This window comes from Ursus americanus, chromosome 18, assembly GCF_024610735.1.
Source record: "Ursus americanus isolate L20-20 chromosome 18, mUrsAme1.1.p, whole genome shotgun sequence".
In the NCBI taxonomy this organism is placed as follows: domain Eukaryota; kingdom Metazoa; phylum Chordata; class Mammalia; order Carnivora; family Ursidae; genus Ursus; species Ursus americanus.
In genome coordinates this window covers 12,511,609-12,539,512 of record NC_142144.1, presented here as the reverse complement: position 1 = coordinate 12,539,512, position 27,904 = coordinate 12,511,609, and the positions used below count along the sequence as shown (strand labels likewise).

General features: G+C 56.2%; 1 protein-coding gene across 3 annotated transcripts; it reads right to left on the bottom strand.

Annotated features, from left to right (window-relative positions):
• Positions 1–1,442: 1,442 nt before the first annotated feature.
• Positions 1,443–26,515, bottom strand: LHX6 (LIM homeobox 6). 3 transcript variants are annotated; one of them, XM_045791017.2, is made up of 10 exons: positions 26,194–26,514; positions 24,976–25,047; positions 24,401–24,583; positions 23,929–24,050; positions 14,995–15,215; positions 12,167–12,267; positions 11,849–11,944; positions 11,460–11,634; positions 8,275–8,378; positions 1,443–3,590 (listed from the first exon to the last, which is right to left on the bottom strand). In XM_045791017.2, the coding sequence occupies exons 1-10, from the start codon at positions 26,275–26,277 to the stop codon at positions 3,570–3,572; spliced, it is 1,179 nt and encodes a 392-aa protein (XP_045646973.2). In that variant the 5' UTR covers positions 26,278–26,514; the 3' UTR covers positions 1,443–3,569. The 3 variants fall into 3 exon arrangements, with proteins under 3 accessions (XP_045646973.2, XP_087725519.1, XP_087725520.1); XM_087869393.1 differs by lacking the exon at positions 8,275–8,378 and having other exon boundaries at positions 26,194–26,515; XM_087869394.1 differs by lacking the exons at positions 8,275–8,378; positions 26,194–26,514 and adding an exon at positions 25,846–25,919.
• Positions 26,516–27,904: the final 1,389 nt, after the last annotated feature.

The following is a 27,904-nucleotide window of genomic DNA, read 5'->3' as shown; positions in this document are numbered from 1 at the left end:
ATATGCTAACCAGAATCTATGGGAATGGGGTCTAGCAATGTGCATTCCCAGGTGCCATTGCCGGATGCATTCTTAATTCCCAGGTATTTCTCAACATCACCCCCAAGATCATATGTCAGCTGAAAGCCAGAAAAGAAAGGGGTGACATGTTCTAGGGCCATACTTGGTCCACAGGCATCCTGGATCTCTGCATAACTGTCCATCCATAGAGGCTGCTGGATCCCACAGCCCACCCCACCCCCACCCCCTATGCTTTGTCCCTGGCTCACCAAAAGCTGCCAGGAAAAGGCGGGACTGCGAAGGCTCTGACAAGGTCTGCAGGGGTAAGAAAGTGGCCCTCAAACCAGTGACGCAGAGTTGGCATGCTAGGCAGAGTTAGGAGTCAGAGGGTGGCCATAGCACACTCAGCTGCTCCATGGAGGGATCCTGGGGGGTTACCTCTCCCCTCCAGGGCAACAGTCACCTCTGTAGAATGATAGGGTTGAGCTCCACAGGGGTTTCCAAACCGTGCTTTGAAAACAGAAGGCACACTCATGTAAAGAAGCACACACACACAATTAAACTAAACTAATTTTTGAAAGATACACATATATCTAAATCAATATTTGATAAGTGGATTGGAAGAATGGAAAGGGGAAGGGCAGAGATGAGGCCGGGGATGGCGGATGAAAGAACTAATAAAATAAAGACAGGGCCCTGCAGGGGTGAGGACCATGTACACCCTGAGCTGAGGTTTATAAGCAACTCTGTTTAGGGCCAGGCAGGGCCACTCCACTCCCCTCATCGAGAGCTTTGGCTTGAACCAACAGTTCTGCTGCTAAAAGAAAAGTGGCCAACGAGCAGAAAGATGTTCTCACTCCCCAGATTGTGTGGTGGCTCTGGAACCCAATGATGCCCAGTAGGAGACCCAGTATGAGTCAAAACTGGAGGCTTGTCTCCTTGTCTCCCTGCTTCCCGTCCCATATTCCCCTTTACTTCCCCGGACCAAATTCTCCTGCATCTTCCAAACAGGCTTCCCTGTGCTTCCCCTCCCTGGCACCCCAACATCTCCTCTTTTGCACCTATTCTGTCCTGCTCTCCGGCCCCCACAGCGTGTAGGAGGGATCCTTCTGTTGTTATAGCATTGGCCAGACTGAGAGCTCCTCTAGGGCTGGTGGGCTGGGCTCTTCTCCAAGTCTGCAGAGCCAGCATGGGGCCCAGCGGAAAGTGTTTGCTGGAGAGTGACAAGGAGCACAGTAGCCAGCCTGCCTGCCTACAAAGATCAGATTGGAGAAGAAACTCACCGTCGTGCCTTGGCAGCGCACAGATGACTAACTGGGAAGTAGTACCAATTGTCCGGGAAGGGGGACCGCACTGTCTAGCGGCCCAGAACCCTCGGGTGCCAGGGGCCAGAGCCCTTCAGCAGAGAGCAGGAAAGAAACGGAATCCCATCGTGTTCTGGATTTAAGTGCCCGCACTTCTACTTGCATTAACTTTATTTATTACACAAATAGGACATTTACAAAGCACAACATGAAAGGTATGTAACAAAACAGACATTGGTTTTACAAAAAAAAGTGCTTACAATTTTTTTTCCGTGTGTGTGTTTTCTCCCTCTGTTTTGGATTTAAATAAATAGTCTTGGTGGCCTGTGCGTTCCCAGGCTGCTCTAACAGGCTAGTGGAGACATGTCTGAATGGCAACATGCTACAACCACGTGATCCACGCAAGGAACAGACCCTGGGGGAAGGCTCAAGGCAGAGCGGGTCCTAGGCGACCCTGGGCAGGGTTCGGCTGGCCACTTACCACATGGCTGTGCTCGGGGCTTCGGTCATCAGGAGCAAACAATCAAAGGAAACACGAGAGCTCCCCAGTCACCAGGGCTCAGGCCCGAGCTCCTCTTGTGAACATCGGCACCCTGTGCAGGGCCCGGGACAAGCCCTTCACTGCGTGAGCTCTGAACCGAGCTGCGCTGGCCGCATTCTGGGGCTACCTTCTCTTGGCCCTGAGTCCCCTGGAACTGTCTTTGGAAGGGAAAGGAAGCAGGTTCCCTTCTTGGGCTATACCCGTGCCTCGCCCTTCTCCAGGTCCCAGAGCAAGACAGGCATATAGGTTTTCGTTCTAAGTGCCAACTTCAAGCATTTGGATTTCGAAACCTGATCCAGACTCTGAGAGTGATACAATCAATCGGCGATGTCGACCACAGGCGAAAGCAGGGACAGCAGAACGAGCTTTCCCCATCCTAGAGTCTCCTTCCCAAAGCCATGTATCAGGCTGACCGAAGCAGGAGGGAGGACCTGGGCTAGAACATACTTACTAGCAGCCTCTAGTGGGAAATGCATCAGGACACCAAGTAATTCTGAAATTACAGGATAAGCCTGGGACAAATGGGCGTCCCCTGAAAACATAAATCATGGTCTTGTGCAGCCCAAGCCCTTTTGTTTGGGGTGGAAGAATTGCAGCAGAATAGGGTGGATGTGAGCACAGCTGTGTCTGGCCTCCACTCTCCTGAGTGGGTGGGGCTGGCTCCGCACAGGCCTGGTGGGGAAGCCCCCAAGTGCCCCCCTGGAATCCTGGGCTTGGCACAGTCACCTAGGCAGCAGGCACCCCCTCTCTACTCAGAGATGGGTCCAGAATTAGCATTCTTACTGCCATTTCCCTGGGCTCTGTTCCTCCAGCTCCCCCCAGGAGCGGCCCCTCCAAGGGAGACGTGGCCCAAGCAACCCTATCAGGAGTCGCCAAGGAGCCAACGAGGGTTCCGATTCTAACCCTCGCAAGCATTCAGAAATGCCGTCATGCATATCCAACAGCATCTCTGCCATGTCTCCTGTATATATGCTGGATAACTAGGTAGGAACAGAGTCTCCCCCTGTACACACCTCCCCCAGCCCAGCATGCCACATCCTTCTCCAGTGGGAGTCTCAGCCACCCCCCCGCCCCAGCCCCTGCCTGTCCCCCTGCCTCTTGGTCTGGGCAGGCCTCCATCTCTGCCCTGTTGGGCCTCTCAGGGTTGGTCAGTGTCTCTTCTCTCTCTGAATTAACTTGACATAACCAGACAGATGGAAATGATAAAATTAGAACATAGCTTTCCTTTGGGGACATCCCACAAACACTGTAGAGTTTTCCAGACAAAAGCAACAGAGTGGATAACATTGGGGGTTGTCGGCTATTCAGAATTCAGAGATGGTTGCGAGGAAGTGGTAAATAAAGGCCGATATGGGAAGAAAACCTGTAAATTAGAAGGCTGCTGGCGTTGCACGATTCAATTTGGCCTTTTGCTATTGTAATCAGCTTAAGTGGAAGATGACTCCTGTCTAAATGGAAAAACAGGCCGTTGTTTTCACCCTGATTCCAAATTTCAGGGAGCTCTGCCTTCCGAGAGGAGGACCCCGCAGTGCTCTTGGCAGGTTCTGGTTGTCAGCAGGAGAAGGGAAGGCCAGGCCCGGGGGCCCGGCTGGTGGCGGTCGGGACGGCGGGTGAGGGGTGGGTGTGGAGCGGGTGGATCCCTGGCAGTGGCTCGGAGCCCGGCTTTCAGCGGCTGCGGGGCAGTGGTGGGGTGCCCGCGGACAGATGCACCAGGGCCGGCAGCGTTAGTACTGAAAAAGGATGACCTGCGGAGAGGAGGGCGCGGGAGGCGGCTGAGTTGGGGGCCTGTCGCACCGGGTGGCCCCCCTCCCCAGAGGTCCTTGAAGGCATGGAGAATGAGGGTCGCTCAGAGCCCGGATCTGGGTTCAAATCCTACTTCTCCCACTTCCTTGCTGTGAGACCCTGGGCAGCTCACCGCACTTCTCTGAGCCTGTTCCCTCATCCGTAAAGCGGGGATGACCAAACCTCTTTCTCAGAATGGGGCGGCTTGAGTGAGATCCGAGAGCAGCAGCACACGTCTGTGGGGCACTGTGCCCGGCGCCCAGCCCCGTGTGAAGTGCTTTACTTACGTCAGCCCCGTGAGGGTGTCCCACCATTATGCCCATTTTACAGGGAGGGCACTGAGGCCCAGAGAGGTGAACATCAGTAGGCCCGGGTTCACACGGCTAGGAGGAGGTGGACCCAGGCCTGGCCCCAGACTAAGCTCTCTTTGTTGTAACACATTGCCTCTGCCTCCACGAGCCACCAGGACAGTCGTCGCCAATGCTCACTACACCCCGGGCAGTGGGCCAAACACTTCACTCGATCTTCACAAAGCCGAAAGGCAGCCAGGTGACACACCGTGGGCAATCAGGAACCGCCTGCCCCTTTCCCTCACCCTCTTCCACCTGAAGCACCGGACCGACTTCTCATTGCCCCCCACACAGCCGACTCCCTGCAGCTCAGGTCAAGGGTTACTGGCTGGCGGGTCAATGGGAGGTGCTTTGTCACAGTAACATATCAGGGGGTCCAGGGACATCCAGTGGGCATGGCCGTATGGCTGCTCCATGTTCTGATCAGGAATGTTCCTTGCCCAGATTGCTTGCTCTGAGGAGAAGCTGGAGGAACACAGGGCTGACGATCTCCATAAGCATAACTGTAATACCCAGTGTCTACGGAGCACATTCTGGGTACCACGCACTGCGCTAAATGCTTCCCATGCGTTAGTGCATTTACTCCCAGCAACAACCTTTGGGGTTGGCAACCGCTGTTACCTCCATTTTGTGGGTGTGGGGATGGAGGCTCAGAGAAGTGGAGTGTGTTCCCAGGTCTCACAGTGAGAAGGGGGCAGAGCTGGGATTCGGAGTCTGCCTGACTCCAGAGCTCACACCACACTGTCTCACCCGACCTTGGGCACCGCTCTTCTCTGACCACTGCGATGCCTGGCTTTGGGCTCTTACTAAGACCAGCTTTCTCGGGAGAGATAAATCGGGTAAGACCCTACCCGCTGTGGGCCTCAGTCTCTCTGTCTGATCAGTGACAGTATAGTCCTGATTTCCAAGCTCTGAAATTGTGGAATCAGGAGACATGACCAAAGAGAAAGGCAGTTCTGGAAACTTTCAGGCACGTGTGGCCAAATGACGATGTGGCGGAGTCAGGGGGCGCTCCCTGCGAATGCTCAGAGCCCTGTCCTCCTGGCCAGACCAGTGCTGGCCTTGTGTGGGTTCAGGAGCCTGCTGCAGGGGTACTGAGTCTCCTCACAGCTCGGCCACTCAGGCCTGGAGGGATTTGGGAGAAAGTCCATACAGTCTTACGCTGATCACACACAACCCCCCAGGCCTCGTGGGTTTGGCAAGAGGTGGACAGAAAAGGTCCCCAGGAGCTGGCAGGAAGAACTGACAGTGAGAGGGTGGGAGGTCATGAAGGAGGGAGAAACATTATTTTTTCTCCAGAGCTGCTGGATGTGAAGCTGGGGACGAGGCCCAGCAAGAGAAAACTCGCCAAACCCAGGGGCCAGAAAGCTTCTACGGCAAAAGCTGCCAGACCCAAGACTGGCTCATCCTTCAGACTGAACCAGACATAACCACAAGCTTAGCTGAGTAACCAGGAGACAAGGCTCGGGTCCAAGTGCTGAGCCCAGCCCTAAACATTTCCAAGGCTCCCGCTGCCCTGCACATAAAGCCTAAGCCTCTCGCTCCATGGTCCAGGCCCTTCACTGTGTGACTCCTGCCACCTCCTTGGGCCTCGGACACGCTAATCACCCCATGGTCCCTCAGACCCAGGCTCCTCTATGCCTCTGGGCCTTTGCACACGCTCTTCTCTTGACATGGAACGCCCATCTTCCCCTTCCCTGCTTCTCCCTTAGAGCGCATCACCCCCTCTTCTGGGTCCTCAACTGCTCTGTCACCCTGCTCACCTCCTGCTCTAAGCCGCATGCTCCTTGAGGACAGGGATGGTGCCAGCTCGCCTCTGCAGGGCCTGCGCCAGGTCTGACAGGACAAGTGCCCTCCCAGAGGAGAGTGGCAGCTCCGAGGCGGGCAGTCCTGGGACGGAGGCCAGCTCTACCCACACTCCCAGTGTGACGCTGGTGAGCACTGCCCTGAGCCCAGGTTTCAGTGGGTGGGACATGGAGTCAATCAGAATCACCCTCCCAGGGAGGCTGTGAAGGGTGAGGTCAGAGAGGGCACTGTGTAAACTGTAAAGTGCTGCCCCAAACAAGTGACCGGTATGGACTTCGAAACGCAACAGACTCGAGGCATCCCTGCGCAGGTCATGTCACCTCTCTGAGCCTCAATTTCCTTATCTTTACCATGAGGACGGCCATCCCCGCACCCACAAAGTGCTTGGAAGCCATCAGACAAAGTGTGTAAAGCCCCTGCTGTGAATGGAGGTGTTGCTGGGGCAACAGCAGCTCTTGCTGTGAGAGGACAATCTTGGCGGGTGTCCCTGGGGACGCTCACCCACCACCGGACCTGCCCACTACCGTTGACTTATACACCCATCCGCGCACCTAGGCTGTCTGCAGCACATCCCTGGCCCGTGGTGCCCAGCACGGAGCCGGACACAGAGCAGGGGCTCATTCAGGATAAGCAGAGGTGTCCTGCGGGAGTGGTTCCCCACCCCGAGCCTCCCCAGCAGACTATGGGTGAAGCTGTGGAATCAGCTTCTTTACAAGCTGCCCAGGTGATTCCGAGGCATACCAAGACTGGGCTCTGCTGGCCTGGAAGGCCCCTGGAGGCCCTTCCAGCTGGAAGGAGCTGACCCAGTCTTCCTGGCCCTGCTGACTCCTGGGGCTCCCTGCCTCCCTGAGGCCTGCTACAGCGATGTTTCCAAAAGAGGTCTCCATTCAATAAAACTAGAAAAATAAATAATAAAATAAAATAAAATAGGGGCCCCAGGCTGGCTCAGTTGGTAAAGCGTGAGACTCTTGATCTCAGGGTTGTGAGCTGGGTGTAGAGATGACTTAAAATATAAAATCCTTAGGGGCGCCTGGGTGGCACAGTGGTTAGGCATCTGCCTTCAGCTCAGGGCGTGATCCCAGTGTTCTGGGATCAGGTCCCACATCAGGCTCCTCCGCTATGAGCCTGCTTCTTCCTCTCCCACTCCCCCTGCTTGTGATCCCTCTCTCGCTGGCTGTCTCTATCTCTGTCGAATAAATAAATAAAATCTTTAAAAAAAAAGAAATAAAATAAAATAAAATAAAATATAAAATCCTTAAAAATAAATAAGCAAAATAAAAGAAAAAAAGAGGCCTCCAAGTCCTCCCCACTGCCCCGGGACAAAGTCCAGACTCCTCCACCTGGCAGCCCTGAGCTCCCCACCTCTCTCACCGTTCCTCCCAAGCCTGTGCGCCAGCCCTGTTGGACTGCTCAGGGTTCCCTGGGAGCCGAGGTGGCTCACGCTCTCCCTGACGAACTCTGATTCAGCCTTCAGGCCTGCGCGCAGGCACTGCCCTCCTCCGGAGAGTCCTCCTTGTGTCTCTCCTGGGCTGGCCCCAGCTCTCCAGCGCCCTGGGCTCCCCCTTCAGTCTCATCACACTGTGTTGTGATTCTGTTTCTGTTGTGTGTCCTCCTCCAGACTGGTCCCCACAGAGCAAGAACCCTGCTCTCTTCATCTCTGTGTTCCTGGCCACTGACTCGGGGCTGCCGAGCGAAGTCAGTACATAGCAAATGTCAGCTGAACGGATAAGGAAGTACACAGGTTCCCATCCAGGCTCTGGCACCCAGAGCAAGCTGTGCCTCAATTTCTCCGCTCCTAAAATGAGAGGTTGTCCTAGGACAGAGGCTTGGAAGGCTAACTGAGAGGCGTCTTGGCACCGAGAGGGAGGAGGGGGTCCTACACACTCTGTGGTTTCACCTGGAGCAGTTCACCCCACTTTTATCTGTTTTATGGGTTGTGGGGGGGAAATGTTTAAAGGTGCCCGTACTTAAAAACAAAGCTTTCAGGCCACTGGCCAGGGGGGATGTCTAAGCACCCTTCCGGATGTTCAGTCCTGATGCTTGAGGTAACCAGAGATCCCACTTCCCCAAAGGATGCCCTGCCAATTGACCAAAGTCCCTTGCTGACCTGCTACCCTGGGGCCCCAGCAGATAGGGGCACTCACTCAACAGCCAGGGATAAAAATGAGAAAGGAGGAAGAGCGGGGGACAGGGTGGGATGCAGGGTGGTACGGTAGGAGCCTTTCCTGGAACCACAAAATGTGAGCAAAGTAACTAAATTCACAAATCTAGGGGGAAAAAAGGCCAAGTATTGGTGGGGGTGGGCTACAAGGAGGCCTTTGGAGTGGCCGTGCCCATAGAACACACTGCTCGAGCGACTGCCTAGGGGGCAAGGTGGGGGCTGGCGTATTCTGGGCAGAGAGGGTCTGCCACGGAGCAGCATGGTGCCTGCCAGAAACCCATCCCTGGCAGGAAGGCTCTCCCCCACCATACCCAGCCTGGCTCCATTTACCTTCTCACCCCGGTTGGAGAGCGGCCCATCCATATCGGCTTTGAGGTGGACGGGGGGTGCGGTGTAAGGCAGCCGGCAGTGCACCTGCCCGCACTGTACCTGACCTGTGGACGAGAGGATGCCTTGGAGCCCGTCCTGCAGCCTCCATGCAGGAGCCCATCCGCCCCGTGCTCAGCAGGCTGGAGCCCTGGGACCGGTTTCACCTTGGCCACTTACAGGCTGTGTGTGGCCTTGGGCAAAACTTCAACTGAGTTGGTTGTAACGCCCTATGTAAAAATCTTTATAATCTATAAAGTGCTATGTGATAATTGCCCAGCTCACTGATAAACACTCCCAAACAAATATGTATTTAACACCGATATGCAAAGCTGTACCCCGTTATTAGCATCTTCACTTGATGCCCTCTACCTTCTTATCTCCCAGGTATCACTCAGCCTTCACCCTATGCCTCCTAGAGGACCCTGCACTTGTATGTCGCCTTAATGATGCTGTCCCTGGCCACCCTATTTATTTATAACTGCAGCCCAACGCTAACACTCACCCCTCCCCTCCCTGCCCTCCTTCCCAGCTTTATTTTTCCTCCTTAGCACTTCCCAGCCTCTGACTTACTGTATATTTGTTACTGTTGACTTGGCATTATCTGTCTCTGCCAACTAGAATACAAGCTGCAATGGGCGCAGGGATTTTTGTTTGTCTTCCAGACTCTAGAGCGTCATGGATTTCCAGTACCTAGAACGAGGCATGACACCTAGCAGGTACTCTTGGAATATCTGTCGTATGAATCTCTGTATCTTATCCAACATCTGACACTGCAGGGGAAAATCCGTCCAGATATCTGACACAAATCTTTCATGTTTCGAAGCTTCACCACTACAGTGGAGAAGTCTATGGTTTCTCTCATCCCTATCCTTCTTTCTCTCTGGTCACATGGGCGCAGGGGAGAGCCCTGTACAGACACTTACAATTAATATGTAACTTAAGACAAGTTACCGTGCCTTTCTGAGCCACAGTTCCCTCACGGGTAGAATAAAGCAATTGTAGAAGACTGGGGATTCTTAACCTGGGGCGTTCGAGGAGTCCATGAACAGCGTGGGATTACACTGAAAACTATGTGTGTACGTGCATCTTTCTGGGGTCTGGTTCCAAAGCTTCTTATTCAGATTCCAAGCTCTAGGGCCCCAGGAAACTCAATCGTGTGACTTTATTTAACTGCTAAGCAAACTGCTGAGGTGTCCTCCAGTCATGCAGCAAGAGGCGGCAGATCCAAGCACCCTCGACACGTCCTGCCCCACGCTTTCCATCGGCAAGAGGAAAGGGCACCCGCAGCCCCTTCTCTGAGCATCCAAGACATCTCTAGGCATGACTCTGGAGGCCATGGCCACACTCCCAAGGGGGTCACCGAGATCCATTACTAATTCCACAGCAAGCGCTAGCTGGCAGCCCAGACTCCTGGTACCTAGAGAGCCCCTGGTCTTTGGCGCCTTTAACAGATGAACGAGATGTTCAGTGGGCTCTGTGCAGCCTGAACATAAGTCAGCGTTTAGAAAAGAAAGGAAGAAAAGTCCCTCCTACAGAGCAGATGGTTCAGAAGTGAAACGGCAAAGAGACATAGTTTCCAACTGGCTGCCGGCTGCTGTAGGCAGGACTCTGCACACCCAGCCGTACCAGCCAGAACCACCAGCACCACCATTACCGGAGCAGCTAACATTTATCCAGCATCGACCGAATGCTGGAGACTTGACGTCAGTGATCTCTTCTGAGGCTCACACACTGCTCTGAGAGAAGTACTCTTATTGTCCTCATTTTTACAGATGACAAAATCGGTTTTCAGGGAAGCTAAGAAGCTTGCCCGATGGCACATAGCTAGTAAGTGGCAGGGCTGGGATCAGAAGCCCCACAGTCTCACGCCAAAGCCCACAGTCAACCATTAAGGAATACTGGCTCCCACTGACTTACTGTGGACCCTTGGTTTCGTCACCTGTACAATGAAATAGTGATGTGTGATGTTTACACACATGCTTAGCGTAGCGTCTGGCCCATGGCAGGGGCTCAGTAAACCCTCCCCCTTCTCTTTCCCTTTTACTTGGAGCGGGAGAAGGGAGGATTCATGTTCATGGTTATATTGTGGCTACTTCTACTTTTCTGGTCACACCCAGCTTTGAGGAGACAAACAAGCTCAAAGGGAATAAGCACCTGCTCAGTAGCAGAATCACCAGATGTTCATTCCCCCGGAAATCCACAAGCCTACCTTCCTCTCTGCTCCAGGCTCCTGCTCAAAGGGCACTCCACCGTGACCTACTCCATCATCCCCATGGCATCCAGTCCCCATTGACATGCCATCCCCTTCCTCCTTTCTTAGGTGATTGCCTCTCCACCCATGTCCCACTCTGGAATGTGAGCCCCAGGAGCACACAGACTTTGGTCTGCTGTGTTCTCCATTGTATTCCAGTGCTTAGCACAGAAAGCGCTCAAAGAGTATTTACTGAGCACGTGAGTGGAGTAGGCATTATTAATGTCCCAGTTTACAGATGAGGATACTGAAATTCATGAGGGGTAGCTAATTTGCCCACAGCCTCCCAGCTCGGGACACTCCTGCCACACTGGCCTTCTTCTGCAACCCCAGACGCACCCATGCCACCATGCTTTCTGGGCTATGGCCTGCCTGCATTCAGCAGCTCTGCTACCCCGCACTTCTACCTCCACTCTCCTTGTGTCTCACTAGGTCCTATCCATCCTTCCAGTCTCAGCTTGCTGAAAGGCGGCATCTCCACGAGCTTGCATCCAGCTCCTTTCCTATAGCAATCATCACGATTAAAACCATGCTCTCATCTGTCTGGTTATCGTGCCATGTTGTCTCTCTCACCAGGACGCAGGTTCCACCAAAAGGCAAAGACTTTAGCCATCCTGTTCTCTCCCTAGTCCCTGGGCCCTGGCACACATAGTGGGTACTTGGAAAGTATTTTTTGAATACCCGAATGGCTTTTCTCTACAAAGGGTCCCGTCTCACTAAGGCAGAGACCGGGAGCTTAGCCCCTCTCCCCAACCCCTAGGTCCGAGGAACTGCAGACCCCACGTCTTCACCCACCAGGCTCCGAAAGGCCTCCCCACGCCTCCGCCTCCCGCGCGCGCTCCTGCGTGCCCCCCTCGCCCGCAGGCCCGGCGGCCTCGGTGTTGCAGTCACTTACTCTCAATGTAGCCGTGCAGGGTGACCATGCGCGCCCGCTCGGGGCTGCTGAATGGGGAGTAGTGGATGTCGTCGGACAGTGCGGAAGGGAGGCGGGACGGCGGCGCCCCGGAGGGCGGCACGGGATGCTGTGGTGTGTGCTTTTTATGACGCGCCCGGCAGTTTTGAAACCACACCTGGAACGACAGCCTCAGCAGCCTCAGCCTTGCGGGAAACGGTCGGACGCGCCGCCGGGAGACCCCAGGCCGGACTGCTTCGTCGCGTCTTGCGGAAAGGCGGCCACGTGCGCCCGGGCCTGCGGCTCCCGAGCCCCGCACACGCGCTGGAGGGTCCGCCCCCGGCCCCTAGGCCCCGCCCCGCCCCGAAGGCTCCGCCCTCCCTCGGCCCCACCTGGATGACCCTCCGGCTGAGGCCCGTCATGTCCGCAAGCTTCTGCAGCGTCTGTGCGTCGGGGTTGTTGTCCTGCGCGAACTGCGCCTGCATAACCTGCGGGGAGCAAAAGGGGCAGTGAGGCAGGAACGCGCGGAGGTCTCCCAGACCCCGGCCCAATCAGAGAGGATCCGGCCCGGAGGCCACGCCCCACACAGCTACGGCCCCTCCCCGGCACCCGCGGGTCCGGGCAGAAGGGGCGGAGCCAGAGGCCCTCTCGGCCCCGCCTAACTCTAGGGCCCGCCCACACCCCCGGCCACTCGCGGCCTGCCCGGGTACCTGCAACTGCTCGGCGGTGAAGGAAGTCCGCGCGCGCTTGGCCGGTTTGGGCTGACTGTCCTGTTCCGAGGGCACTGCCCCCTCCAGCGTGAGGCCGTTCCCTGGGGGTGACAGAAGTGGCTGACCACGCGTCCCCATCTCTTCTAGTGGCATCCTGGAAAGGACGGGGGTGGGGGCAGCTGGTCCCTGGAAGGGTCAGGAGTGGAGTTGGCTGGGAGCGGGGATCCCAGAGTCCTAGTCCCTGAGCTCTGTCTTTAGAAAAGGGGCTGTCATTTCTGACTGTTTGCTCCGTACCAGACACTGCTCTTTCCGTGTGTCCTTTGTGTCTGTCTCACAGCCCCATTTTCCAGCAGAGGAAAGAAACAGGCTCAAAGAGAAGAAAGTCCCTGCCCAGGACCTTTCTCACCTAGTGGCTTACAGCTGGCTGACCCTAGCCCCCCAAACTGGACCCCTCTTAGTGAAACTGGGGAAACCAAAAGCTGGTGGAGGTAAGACGTGAGCAGATTCTAATTTTGTAAAAATGTATAGAAGCAAAAAGGGTTGAAAGGATATACACCTAGGTGCTAGCAGTGGTTACTTCTGAGGAGGGCGCTTACGGAGACTCTACTTTCAATATTTCTGCAACTTTTGAGGTTTTTACAACAATCATATGTCACTTTATTTCTCTAAGGTTTCATTTTGTTAACTGGAGCATATGTTAGCCATTCTCTTTCCACTTATATTACTTTTACAATCGCACTAAGTACATTCCCATTTTATTTTTAATACCTCATTCTTCTAGGTAATACATGCTCCTTATCAAAAACTCAGAAAATTCAGATAAGCACAAAGAAGAAAATAAAAATCACCTGTAATTCCACCACTGTTCACAATCAGTTATAATTTTTTTTAATTAGGAAAAACATTATGTTGGGAGGAAAACCAAACACACCACCATATATACAGAGAAAAAAATCTGGGAAGATAGATACTAAAATAGAAGAGGTGGTAACCTTTAAAGTGATATTTATTTTCTTCTTTTTGCTTAACCATCTTTTCTAAGTTTTCTATGATGGAAGGGTGTGTGTTTAAACTTAAAAGTAAAACAGCAGGGGTACCTGGCTGGCTCAGTTGGTAAAGCATGTGACTCTTAATCTCGGGGTCTTGAGTTCAAGCCCCATGTTAGGCATGGAGCCTACTTAAAATTTTTTTTTAAATAATAAATAAATAAAATAAGAGTAAAACAGTAACCCAAACCGAGGGCTGCTCAGTAAAGGAGATCTGAGACCCACGCCTTCAAGCTCCCCTGCATGGTAGGAGTCTGGAGTCGGCCTAGAGGTGAGAGCGAGAGTGTAACTGGCAAGGCTGTGGCTAGGGGTGGTCCTGATTGGTCCAGATATGAAAGGGTGTCGCTGATGGGCCATGGGATAGGGGGAGCCCTGACTCCTGGGAATCCATCCCAGTGACACTGCTGACTTAGCCACCACCACAGGTAACTTCATACAACCCCAGCCTCACTTGCTTCCCACCTAGGCCACTTAGGCCTGATTCTGGCAGGAGAAAGTGATGGCCTTGGTTTGGCCATGGTCTGGAACGTTCTAGAAATTCCTGACTAGTTCCCAGGCTAGAAATTGAGGCAGGGCGGTCCATACACCTCCCGAGAGGCCCTGAGGATGGGATAGATATTTTGTGATATTAATGTCCCCTAGGAGAGCAAGCAGGACAAGGATTGGTGTGCTGTTTTTTCAATGGGGAAATGAAACTTATAGGGGCAGCCACATCCCAGCAGCCTCCCTTGTTTAATGAAGTCTAATTAAGGGTCCCTGGAGCTTGGGAATGGGGTGGTATGGTATGGTGGTTTAAAGCCTGGGCTTTGGAGTCAAGTCAACATGCTAGGATGTAACCTTTGGCAAATCACATACTGCAGATAACCTCTGCCTGTTTCCTCATCTGTAAAATGGGGACACACCAGCTACTTCTTAGGGTTTTTATAAGGATTACACAGAATAATCCACATTACAGAGGTTAGCAGCCTCCAAAGACCCAGACAGGAAAATTATGGAAAGGGTCCCTGATGCTGCCCTCAGCCTAACCTCCATTCCTACCCCTTTCTAACCACCAACCCACCCGTGACTCAGTCCTCACAGTCCCTGAAGATGTGAATCCTGTCTGTTGGCCTTTGTGCCTTGGGGAGATGCAGTATTGGAGCCAGAAGAGATTTAGGGATCTTTCTAGTTCACCAACTATCTTACACAGATGAGGAGACTGAGGTCCAGAGAAGAAAGGAAACTTCATACGTTTCCCAGAAGCAAAACTGGAGCTCATGTCTCCAGACTCAAAGGCCTTTTTCCTTACAGTCCAGGATGAAACCCCCACCCCCAAACCTCTGGCTTGGAGCTGCTGACACTGGAGTTGGGAGAACAGAGTGGAATCATCTCTCCAGGACTGGCCCACGGCCAGGTCCAGGCAGCCAGAGGGGATGAGTCCTCAGAGCTGGCCAAAGGAGGAGTAGGCTGCCACATTATGAGAATCATATCTAGGGTTCATTGAGGATCCCCTGGCTTTACAACACATCAGCTCCTCTGTCTTTGAGAAGGTGTCTTCTCATTAGCTCCATTTTACAGATGAGGAAACAGTTGCAAAGACGGACTGTGACTTCCTACTCCCAGGAAAACGGTGGAGCCCAAAGCGCATGCTCCGTGCGCAGCCCCACACCTACGCAGTCTCCAGGTGGTAAAGGGAGCACCTGCTCCTAGAGGAGTGTGGTCAGTTCCTGCAGTGCTGGGGTGGGGTGGGAGAGGGCTGGGCACAGAGGTGTGGCAGGGTGCTGGGTGGGGCGGGTTGGGTACCGTTCTCGGCGGCCCTCTTGAGGTTCTCGATCATGGTGTCGTAGTGGATGCGGCACAGCACCTTCTCCTCGACCAGGCCAAACTCCTCGCCCGTGGACAGCTGGCGCTTGCACGAAAAGCAAGCGAAGCAGGCCAGATGGTAGGCATTGCCGCGTGCCCGCCGCACCCAGTCGCTGGCATAGATCTGTCGACCGCACCGTGCACACTTGGTCCCAAATCGGCTGCGGGACACCGGGACAGGAAAGGGGGGTGGCGAGGCTCAGACAGGCTCCCCTTTCCCCCCAAATCCCAGTGGCCCGCCAGCACCCTGCCTCCTGGCCTTTGCTCACCCACAATTTTCCCTTTGCCTGGATCCGCCCGATACCCCACACCCCTGCAGACACCAGCTCACTCTGAAGGTGAGCTGGTGGGTGGTTTTTATTTTCTTCTTGGTGCTTTTCTGAGTTTTCCAAATTTTCTACAACAATCCCTTACATTTGTACATAAATAATCTGTTCACTAAAATATATCGTGTTGGGGAAAATGGAATAACATAATAACATGCAAGTTTTTGAGCCCATACCACATGCCCAGCAAGATGCCAAGTGTTTTATGTTGATTATCCCAATTCATCTTCATTTTGCAGATGAGGAAAATGGGGACCAGAGAGTTAAAGTAACTTGCACAAGGTCACACAGCTTGCAAGGGTAGAAACCCAAGATGAATAAACTGTAGCGATGCTCAGGGTTTCTTGGAAGCATAGATGGATATGCACTTACTGGCTTTGTGCCCTTGAGCAAATTGTTTAACCCCTCTGAGTTCTCACTTTCCCTGCCCTGAGCCAAGGGAAGTGACAACAGCAGAGACCACTGCTTCGTACTTTGCAGTCTATTAAGTACCCAGCCAGTCCCAGACTCCGGAACCCCAGGACATTCCAACAGTAAATGTTAAAAAGACAAACAAACAAACAAAAGGCCCAGATCAAATGTCCCCTCCCCCTTAAGCCTTCCCTGTTAGGCCCTTTCCCCATCTCCCCCTCCCCCCCACCCTGCATTTGTAGTGTGGCTATTTGGGAGTGCCTGCCTCCACTAGCAGACTGGGAGCCCCTCCAGGAAGCAGCAGAGTCTGGTTTACTCTGTCCCAGAAGTCAGTGCAAGGCCTGACCCCTGAGCACCAGGGAAGGTTTGTTCTTTAAGTAGATGACTCATCCTGTGACCCTGTCCCAACCTTCAGTTTCCTCTGGTGCACACTCTATTTCAGGGAATGATGCCACCACTAACCCAGCCCCTCAAGCTTAGAAACCTAAACCACGCACTCCTCCCTCACCTCAATCCCACGTCTAACCAATCATCTGGCAATGTTGGTTCTTTTTCCTAAGTATCTTTGGGATCCCTGTCCTCTCCAGAGCCACTGCTGTCCTCCTAGGCTAGAATCTGCCCTGCCCTGCTCTGTTGCCAGCACCACCCGGCCAACAACCATTCCTCCACACAGTGGCCACAGCAAAGTTTCCAGCATGCGCAGTGAAGCCTGTCCTGCCCTGCTTAAAATCCTTTGGTGACTCCACTCTACCCTCAGGATCTGGTGCAAGATCCTTGGCGTTTACAAAGCCCGGCAGACCGGCAGACCACAACCTCTTAGTCTCATCTCCTCCCTTACTTTCCCCATCGCACACAAGCAGGAGTCCCAGGCAGCCACGATGAAAGGTCAGTGCCAGGTCTCTGTGGCCCAGCCTGAAGCACCTTCCCAGCCCAGGCCTTTGCAGAGTCCCCCAGTTCCAGCACCAGGCTGGCAGCGTTGGTCAGGCGGATTCAAAAATGTCAGATTCTTCCGCTCTCCCTCCCACCCGCTGTGCTGTATCCCTGGGAGAGGACGGAGAAGATCTGCCTCTGTGTCCCCAGGGCCGGCACACTTCCACCCGGAGGAGCACTCGGAAATGCCTGTGAATGTGTGCAGAAACCAGCCGAGCAAATGCGCTCTGGTTACAGCCTCGCCTGCCTTGGCAAAGGCAAGCAACCGTCAATTGAATAAACGGTATTGGGTTAAACCGAATGCGGGAGCGCGGAGGCCTCGGCCCGCCCCGGCTCCAGACCTAACTCTAGCGCCACCGCCGCTGACCAGGAGCGCAAGGACACCCTGCCGCGGTGCGGTTTGCTCAGCCAGGCTGCGCCGCGCGCCTCTGCTGGGTCCACCGCCCCCTAAACTGAGGCGGTTCCGGACCTCGGAAACTCGGCTTCCCCAGGGGACAGCCTAGTACAGCCCGCGGTTTCTTTCCCAATCCCTCCGTAAAGAGGAGAGGAAACCGCTTAGCCCACCCCTGCCTACTCTCGCCGAGGGGCGGACCCGGAGTTCCGCTGCCCGACTGGTTGTACGAGGACCAGGAGCGCTTTCTGGCCTTGGAGAGGGGGGAGCGGCCAGCCGAGGGCAGGGCAGATAGAGCGATCCAGCTTTCCTGGGCGCAACGTCTTCGCTGCACGCCCTCGGCTTCCCGCAACCGCGTGAGGTGGAGACTCTGGCACCCATTTTGCACACGTGGAATCGGAGGTTCAGAGCGGACAAGTGACTTGCCCAAGACCACAAAGAGCGTGGCAAGGTCCGCTCTGAAGCGCAAAAGGAACCTAGAACCTGCGGAAGCAGCAGGGCGGGCGATGATAAGGGCTGGATCCCAGGTGTATTAACTGGAAACGGCCTGGTCTGACCCCGTCGCGTCCCGACTCCCGGCCACGGGTCCCGGAAAGTCCCGTGCGCAGGGCTTGAGGCCCAGCAGATTCGGGAAGGCGGGCAGTGCGTTCCCAGGGAGAGGGGAAAGCCAGGGAAGGGAAGGTCCCGGCCTTCAGAGGCCAGGTGAGAGCGACTGCGTCTCCAACTCGTGGTCTCCGTGCGCCACGACCGGTGAGCTGCGCCAGAGTACGCGACCCCGGGTCCTCGCGCTCGGCTGTGCGAGATTCCTTGTCCTTTGCCAGAGGTGAGTCCAAGACTCCCCGCGCACCCCTGATCTTCCCGCTCCACAAGTCAGAGACGCCTGGGCGCCTTCTTCCCCTACACTGTACATTGTACACTCCTTGCTCCCAAGCGGACCCCCGAGTGATCTCTCAGCAACTTTCTCACCCTCCACGTGTCACCCAAATGACAAGAGCTGTCCCCAGCCCTAGGATCTCCCCGCGCTCGGCCGTGGTTCGTCCCAGTCAACGAAATCACCTTTGCAATGGATCCTTGGATGGGGGTGAGGGGGTCATTATGCAGTGTTGGATGCGTTTGCAGGCCGCTTCTGAAACGTATCCTCCACCCAGGGCAGGGGTCAGTGGCACAAACAAGGGGGCACGAGGAGGCTTACGGATCGAGGCTCTCTGACAAACCGATAGACTCCTTCTCAGGCGGGCTGCGAGGCCCGAGCCGCCGGATTCCGGAAGCAGCGAAATCGGCGGCGAGACAACGAAACTTCAAGAATGGGGTGTTCGGGAGCTGCGAAGGGAGCGCCAAAGGGATTAGGGGGCGCGGCTACCGCCCCTCCACCCCCAGCCTTGTGCGCGCCCCTCCCGGGATCCCGGCGCGCGCCGTGGCGTAAAGGCGCAAAGGCGCAAAGGACAGACACGCTTTGGGCGTGGAGAGGTGTCGGACAGACGCTGAGCATCCTGGCAGCTGCTGAAAGGAGTGGGGTGGCGATCGTGCATCTCCTTACCCTCTCTCCCCTGAGTAGGGAACAGAGATATCTGGGTACTCGAGGTCGTGCGGAGGGAGCTGTGGGCCCCTGACCAGGTCAAGCTCACTCTCCCGGCCTACTTCCTCTGGACACCGAGCTGGTGCTCAGTCATAATTTGTGGGATGAATGAGCCTCAACGAAAGAGCCTTTCGGAGTTTCACTAGGACTCCTTTCCCCCTTATTAAGATACCCGGAGCTATACTCCGATGGGAAGACCAAAGTTAGTTTCGAAGTGCGGAAACTCATAGGAGAATTCATGGATTTTGCGTTCAGAACACTCACTTGAGGGCCTTAGGGAGATTCTAAGAGGCCAACAAGGTGGATTGGAGGTGGAGCCCTTCCTATCCCCTCTGTTCCTTTCTTTCTAGGCAAACTCTCAGGAGGAGAAGCCAGAAAAAACAGAACCAGCAATTATGAGGTTAAAACGCCCCACGCCTCGGAGGTCTCGGCCTGAGGCCCCTCCCCAGAACTCCTTTCTCCGCTCCCCCAACATCTGTCCCCCAACAGCTGGCGGCCGCTGGGCCGCTCTCTGCCGCGGTGGGGGGCCGATTCCCAGCTCTGAGCCTCCCTGGGGACCCTCGCTCTGGGGGAGGGGGTGGGGTTCTCCCGCTGGAGCCCGCGGTTGGAGCTTGGGCTCTAGGAGGAAGGCCAGAGAAGGCTGAGGGCTTGCCCTAAGTCACATGGGCCAAGCAGGGGACAGGAACTTCAGCCAGCTGCCCGGTGGCCCAGCCCAGGACACTCTCTGAACCCCACCCGTATCCACGCCAGGAGCAGTAGTTAACCCTTTACTCCCCACTCCAATGGGCTGAAGGCAAGAGGGCCAGGGACCATGGTTACCTGATCCTGACAAACTTGATCTAGTCACAGCCTCGGAGGAGGTCACTCCTGTCCCGGTGCTCCCACGACCCCCCCCCCCCCCCAGGGAGAGGCACACACCAGAGCACAGAGCTGGGGCTCGTTGTGTGAAGCCAATGAAACCGAGCAGGGAACCTCAGGGCCAGGAGAGAAGGGTCTTTGCCATTCCACAGACCTCACCTTGTAGAGAGCTGCTGCTGACATATCTCACCTATAAAAGAACAGTGCTGAGTGTTTAGACACAGGGATAGTGGAGTCAGGTGGCCATGGGGCTGACCTAGGCTCTGCCACTTACTAGCTGCATGACCTCACCTCTGAGGACCTCAGTTTCCCATCCTACAATGAGGGGATTATGACAATATGGTAATCACAGGGTGGACCTGAGGATTCAATGAGAAAGCACTCCAGGAGTTCACGCAGTTCCTGGCTTGAGAAGAGCTCTATACATTCTGGTGAACGGTATCCTCGCCCCTGTCCAGCCCCTCTTACACTCTCTCACCGAGTGACCTTGGGGCTCCACTTTCCTCTCCCCCAGGGCATCAGTCTCCCCAACCATACAATGGATGTGATACTGGGGCGGGGGGCTGAAGGGGGAGGCACTGCAGATCAGTCCATGCCCTGTTTGGGGGGCAGCAGCTGCAGGTCAGTGGGTGGGAGGAAGCTGTCTGATGCTGTGGTTGCTGAGGGCAGTGGAGATATGAATGGCCCAGGAAGGAGCATTATTCCCCGCCCCCCCCAGGACTTTTCTTCACTTCTTGGAAGAAAATAGAAAGAAAAATGGTCTTAACCAAAAAAGTGAAGAAATTAAAAGCAATATCATATTTTCCCCGGTGGTCTGCTAGGACTCAGGGAGTGAGGGTTATCAGGAATCTGGATGAACCCACAGGGGCTGGTGAGGTCCCTCTTTGGAAGGAGAGTTGGAGAAACTGAAGCAGAGAGGCCGAGCAGTCTTGCGAAGGGCATCACCCCCATGCTCTGCAGCCTCCCTCCCTGGTGAGTTTGGAGGGCCTTCCTAACTTCTAACTTCCTGAGCCACCAACACCAGGCTCTGCCCAGGGAGACTGTGGGTCTACAGAATGGTGTCAAGGAGGGGCAAGATGAGAGATGGAACAGAGGAGAAACCCTTCCCTGAGGAATAAGACCAGAGGCCGGAGGACCATCGAAGCCCCTTGGTGGCCCCTCCATGAGGTCTTGGCCACTTCCTTCCTCCCCCTGCCCTATTGGGAGATCTGGGCCTCTCCTAGAGCAGAATGCTCCAGTCCGTATCCCACCAGACCCTTGACCTTGGGCTTCAGAAAACAGAGGTCTAGAGAAACTCAGTGCATGGCCTCTCCCTGAGCCCCGGCTCTTGAGGGGGAACTCTGCCTCCCACGCCACCATTCATGCTTTCCCCAGTTAGAGCTCCTTTGCGGCAGCCACCCAGAGCCTGGGCTGCTGCTGAGAGCAGACAATAGTCCCCGCCTGGCGCTCCACGGCTTTTTCTTTCCCTTTTTGTGGGTTTTATTATTTTTGTTACAGGTGGGGCTGCCAGGGATGGGTTATGCCTGCAGGGAGAACTGGCTGGGGTAGAAATGTTCAGGAGAGCCACAATTCTTCCCTAATTCCAGGGAATGTGAGCTTTTATCCTGTCCATTTTCGTAACCAAAAATCTGTTTTAGTTTTGCTTTTGGGCTTTTGTCACTAGAAAAAGATTAGCGCTCAGAACCCACCGCCTAGAAATGGCCTGCTCCCATCCCTCCAGGCAAGCCCTGCTCCTCAAACTGCCAGAGGAAATGCCATCAGGGGATTGTGCCCAGCAGCCACTCTGCCAAGGGCGACAGTGGTGACAATCGAGGCATCCATAGCACCTGCCATTTAGGGAGACCCTACTGAGCCTTCCTCCCTACACTGGCCTCCTTGGCAGCTTAGACAGACAACCCTGGAAGTAGGACACTGAGGGCAGAGAGATGTAGTCACTTGCCCAAGGTCACACAGTGATTCAGTGTTGGCCTGATAGAGCCCAATGACTGCCTGTCCCCACAATAGCTACAGCTCCCATCCTCCACCGCACCGCAGTGGGAAGGGGGACTCCAGAGCCAGCGAGGCTCTGAACAGTGGGATCAGGATCTAAATTTTGACTAATCCTTGAAGGTCTAGTAAAGCACAGCATCCAAGGAGGCTCAGTCCAGCCTGGGCATGAGCTGAGGCTGAAGAAGCAGGGAGGAAGCTGCCAGGTCCACCGTCACCAGGAGGGCCAGGAGAGGGCTGCTCTAAAGAGGGAGGCCGAGATATCATCCTGCTGGGTTCCTCAGGCTGGAGCCCTGTCCCTGGCTAGCTGATGAGCCCAATGAGCCCTAAAACAGCAGCTGGCTTGGTTGTTGGTTTTTCTTGTTTGTTTTGTTTTGTTTTGTTTTAACCAAACGAAGGCAGGCATAGAGCAGGGAGGTGGCAAGACAGGGACTCTAACCTCTATGTCCTGCCCCGGCCAGTCCATAGTCAGGTGGGACAGTGGAGAAAGCCAGGCCCACTCGGCGATGGTAACCCCCTCTGACGCACACACGTGGCAGTCCACATCCACAAATCCGCATGCATATCACTCCCTTGGCTGCTCGATGCCAGGGTTAAGGCCTTAAGGAGGAATGCCCCCTCAGGGGAGAAGGAGAAGTGGAGTAGGAGCGACTGGATCTCAGAATGGACAGTCCCTGTCCAGATGTAATCTTGTCCCTACTACCTTGCACACATGTGCTCACACACACACACACACGAAGTCCCAACATTCACACGGAGACACACACTCTTGACACTCGCAGACAAACTAAAAGACAAATACTTGTCATAAAGGAAGACATGCACTGTCCTCATACCCCTGACCTTGTTCAGTGACACATTCCTCCAGTGCCACTGCACAGATCCAGACAACGCAGACACACAGACACTCCTGGCATGCTGAGTCCCAGGCCCTGGTAGACCACCCCCGCCCGCCATGCACACCCCAGGTGCACCGTGTTGCACACCCACACACAAAAGAAGAGTCCACTTCTGAAACCACGCTTCCTAGGGTTTCCCGGAGCACTCCAGCCCCAAACACTGCAAGCTTCACCCTAGCCTCAAGATCCTCTCTTTCCAAGTGCCAGAAGACTCAGAGCCAGAGGTAAGGGAGCAGGCATTACCTCCCCACCACTTTCCTTGACTCTCAGGGGCCTTCTGGGCCAGGGGTCTTTCTAGGAAAACTGAAGCCAAGGCCTCTGCAGAGGCAAGGATGGGAAGGATGTCTGTGGGTTACACGCTGGTTATAGGGGACTAGCTTTCTCCACTTCCTGACAAAGCCCTTGGGAACAAGCATCCCTCCCAAGAACCAGTCCCACTCCACTCTCTGGGACTCTGTAGGCCTGGTGGCTCCGTCCTCAGGTCAGGTTCAGCTTCCCGCCAGGATCAGGCCAGCGGCCGCTGTGCCCCTGACCCCTCAGTGACCTCGACCCCGTGACCAGGTCAGGCCTGAGCCCGCGGTCAGGAGCCAGGCGCTCGCAGACGGCGGAGATGCGGCGGCGCGGCGGGAGGGTGAGCCTGGCTGCTGTCGAGAGCTGCAGGCCCGCGGCTCTGCAGCGCGGAGAGCCCAGGGTAATCCTACTCGGGGCCCTGGTTGCTGGGCCCGACTCTCCCCCTTCCTGTTCCCGCGGCGGCTCAGAGTTAGAGCCTGGACCCGACCGACGCTGAAGCCCGGACCGAAACGACGAGGAACCAGAGACTTAAACAGGCGCCCGGGATCCGGGCAGGACCCCAGACTCGAAATGCGACACTCGGAGCGACGCCGGAGTCTGAGTTGAGCCGGAGCCGGAGACAGGGGCTTAGGACGAAGCGTTTGGGTATGGGACGGGATCTGAGAGCTGCGAGGCTAGTGCTTGGGGCCCGACCAGACCCAGACCCACGGAGGAGTCAAAGGCAGAGCCGGAGCAGGAGACTGGAGCCCAGCTCGAGGTCGGCCGGGAAAGACGCCGGCACGGCCGAGTCCGAGTGGGGTGGAACCCAGAGCTGGAGCGCCCTGGAGGTGCAGCCAGATCGCGGCCGGGATCGGAGCGGGTCGGGGCGCGCGCCCAGGATGTCAGAGCTCGACCGAGGCGCTTGGGTCGGAACGGGAGCCAGACACTCTGCAAGACCCGAGACGGAGCCAGAGACGCGACCAAAACCGAGTGGCCCGCAGGAGCCGGAGGCGGGTCGCGGGCCCGGACCTGTGCCGGCACCGGCGCGCGGCCTGGAGCTCCTCGTTCGGGGCGCCGAGAGCGGGCGGGCTGAGCCGGCGCGGCGCGCAGGGAGTGCAGTCGGGGCCGGGGCTTCGGCGCCAGAGACCACGCGCCGCCAAGGAGTCCTCCGCGCGCGCCGGGGGGCCTGCCTGCGGCGACACTGCTGTCCCGGCGGCCGCAGCCTACCTGAAGTAGTCCATCTTGCAGAAGATTTCCTTGTTCTTGATGTAGCAGCTGTTCTGCTGCCTCAGCGACGTACGACACACGGAGCACTCGAGGCACCGCACGTGCCAGATGAGGTTGTTGACCTGGGGAGGGGGCGGAGGTGGGGGACGGCTCAGAGCGGGCCTCTTTTCACGCCCGGCCCCAGCCTCCCCGGCCCCATTTGCAGATACTGTAGCTGGAGGTCTGAAGGTGTGTATGACTTCGCTACTTTCTTCTGTAACAAGGAAGCTTAGGAAGGTAGAATTACACTCTTCCCATTTTTCAGACGGAAACCGGGGATGCAGAGAAACGCTAAGATTTGCCCAAAGCCGCACTGTCAGGCAGCGGCTGAGCCAGGATTAGGAATCTAGTGGACCTGACGCCGGCGTTGCGGTCCTCAGGGATGCAACCCACACCCCGCCAACACACACGCAACACCCCGCCCGCGTCTCACCTTGAGCAGATACCGGTCCAGGATCTCAAGGCCGCAGCTGGAGCAGATGTTCTTGCCCGCGGACGGCACGGAGGAAGCGGCGGAAGGCGGTGAGCAGACAGATGGCGTGCTGGGTGTGCAGGGGGAGGCCCGGCCCTCGTCCTTGTCCAGAGCGCCTGCCAGGGCCTCGGCGTCCGACTGAGCCTGCAGTCGGGGAGAGAGGGAGAACCGCGCGCTGAGCTGAGCGCCCAGCCGGGTGCCCAGCGTTGTTGCTGCCTCGGAGACCAATCTGGGGCCCCAGCGCATCAATTGACAACGAAATTCTCCCGAGACACCGTTCCATGGGCTGCAGGATAGGAATGGAAGGGCCTATTGGAGAGGAAGGGACGGCCCCAACTTTTAACCCGCGCGTCCTGGGTGCTGGGGACGGTTAAAGTCTACATTTCCGGCCGGAAAACCGAGGCTCAGAGAGGGGCGGCGCCTTCCCGCAGTCCCCCGGCGCATGGGCAGCGGTTCGGGGCCGGAAAGCCGGTCAAGGTCCCCAGGGCCGGGCAGCCCGCGGACCGGGGAGCGAAGGCAGGGCCGAACGAACTCACCATGGCGGGCGGCGCGGTCCCTTCAAGGCAGCGGGTGGTCGCTTTGCAGCCGGACCCTGGCTGGGCCATCACCTGGGGGAGGGGGAGGGAACTCAGGCGGCGGCGGCTGCAGAACTGCCTCCGCGCAGCCTGAGCCCAGCGCCTCCCCGCGCCTGTTATATAAACCGGCGCGGAACAATGAGTCTTAACTTTGTAGTGGGCATTTAAAGCCCTTCCCCACAAAAGCGGTGTCTCTCTAATGAAGCAATTTGAATTTGGATTGGATTTTTTCCCTCTCTCTCCCCCTCTCCCTGCACTTAACCCGTGGCTCTTGAAGTAATCGCTTAGTTCCCTTGCAATCCAAGCCTCTGAGGGGGAAAAAAAACACGCGCACACACACAAACTACCTGCAATTAGAAATTGTCGTGAATGCCCAAGATAAGAGGTAGCCAGAGTGTCAATTCCAACTGTCAATCAGTGAGATCCATCAGGCCGCCCAAAGAATTGCAAATTTGATTTTTTAATGGTAGTAATTAAAAATCGAATTTTTTCTCCCTCCACCCACCCCCCTTCCTCGCTCCCTTCTCCTCCTCTCGACACAAAATGCAAAAAGGAGAAAAGAGAGAAAGAAAGAAAATAAAAAGGAGATGGGGGGGCGTTTGAGGAAAATAAAACCCGGAGCGCTGGGAGCATCAGCTCGCTAGCCCAGCGCGCGCTGCGAAATTGATGCGGCGATATTGACAGGAATTCAGGCGCCTTTCGAGGGCCAGTCCGAGGGAAGCCCCGAGCAAAATGGGGGCGCAGTCCGGGGGGAAATGGGACCAAAAAGAGAAAACAGAGGCGTCCAAGAAGAGGAAAAAGCACCGTCCAGCCCCTCGGCGCGCCCGGGACCGGCCCCGCGTCGGGATTCTCAGCGTTGCGCCAGCACAACCCCCGGCGCATCGGCGCTATCAGCGCCTATTCAGACGGACAATACCCGCCTCGCCTCCTCTTGATTCGCCTGTGTCTTTGCTAAATCGCTTTTTGAGAAATTCCTCCAACATTTGCATAATGTGTTCCCGCTTTCCGCGACCCCCCCTCCGCGCTCGCGCGCGCTCACACACTCACATACACACACTCACAGGCGCACCCCCGAACCCCTCCTCCCCGCGGCCGCCCGCCACCCGGCCCGGCCCGGCGGGGTCCCGGCCCCTGCCCGACGGTGGCCCGGGCCGCTCGCCCACTCGCTCGCTTGCTCACCTGGTCGGTGGCGGGGCCGCCCTCGGCCGGCAGCCGGCAGCCCTCGGGCAGCGCCGGGGCGGCGTTCTCATGCTTCCAGTACATGGGCCGGGGAGCGGCGGGCTCGGCGGGCACGCAGCGCGGAGAGCCGCGCCGAGAGGGGCCACGGCCGCAGCGGGAGCAGAGGCTGAAGCAGGAGCTGGAAGAGAGCGGAGGCGCCGGCCCCACCGCCCCGGGCCCGGCCCCAGCCCCCGCCCCCGGCCCGCGCGCAGCCCCGGCCTCCCTGGCTGCTGCCGCCGCTGCCTCGGAAGAAGGTCCCGACAAACTTGGAGAGGCCCCCGCCCCCTCCTTCTCCTCCTCCTCCCGCTCCTGGTAGTCCTCCTCCTCCTCTCCCTCCTCCTCGTCCTCCTCCCCCTCCAGCTGCGGCGGCGGCCGCCCTGCCGCTGGAGCCCCGCTCGGTTCAAGATGAGTCATGCGTGACCAATCCCCTCCCCGCCAAGGCAGAGCGAGACACACACAGCGAGGCAGCGACCCAGAGACACACACACACAGACATATAGACACACAGAACCTCAGAGCTGCTGACAGAGACTCAGACAGCTGACATACAAAGGCATCAGCCCCCCCCACCCCCACTTCCACTCAGCTCTCACTACCGCCCCTCCCTCAGGGGGCACCCACCGCCCTTAGGCACAGCCCTACTCGCAGGTACAAGAGGGACCCATGGTCACACTTCGGACCGAGATGGATTCCATATAAAGTCGCACATTGTACTCTGCTGATGTAGTCCCACTCCTGGTGCGTCTGTGTACATACTGATGCAAACGATTATCTGTTCACACCACTTACAGGAATACAAGGCGTCCATCCATCCACACCTGCACAAATGCCTCTGCTCCCTAACAACCAGAGTAGACTGGCTCCTAAGGGCTGAATGGGACTGGGTTGGGTGGGGGATGGGGAGTTACTTGGTGTGTGTGTGGGGGGAGGGGGCAGCTGTTGCCCTCAGTTCTCCTAGGAGGGATTGCCTGGGATATCCCCATTCCCTTTGGGATTTGCTGAGCCATCCAGGCTCATGCACACCTCACCTTCTGTAGGGTTCTACTGCTAGAGAGGTGGGCAAGGCAGGGGAGCCCAGGCATGCAGCTGGGAGCCACAGCCTCTACACACACAAAACCCTCAGCCTCAAATGTAGAGGCTTACACATACTAACACTCCACAATACACACACACAAGTGGACACTCAGCCTCCAGCCCCCTTCTCCACACACAAACTGAGCCTGGAGAGACACATGTAAATACACATCCTCGTCGAAAAACAAGTATGCACACTCAGACTTAGATCCAGCCTTACTGACATCACGACACCCGCACCCCCCGCCCCTGCCATCAGGCACACCGTCACAACCCCTAATTGCCCTCATTTACAGATGTGCACCCCACACAACTGTTTTTACACCTGTACTTAGAGAAGAAAGCACAGACACCTACAGAGCTCCAAACCCACGTAAAACCTCACGTCCTCTACTCGGACCCCCACAGATACGCACGCACATTCCTACAGATGGCAAAATAACCATTTACAGGCGGAAAAAGACACGGGATTCCCGGTAGTTACAGCCTCAGTCATGCACACACGTGGGCACACATGGCAGGCAAGGGTATCTGCACACCAATGTCACACTAAAAACCTACACCTACATCCCTGAAAGATACACATACTCTTCCACTA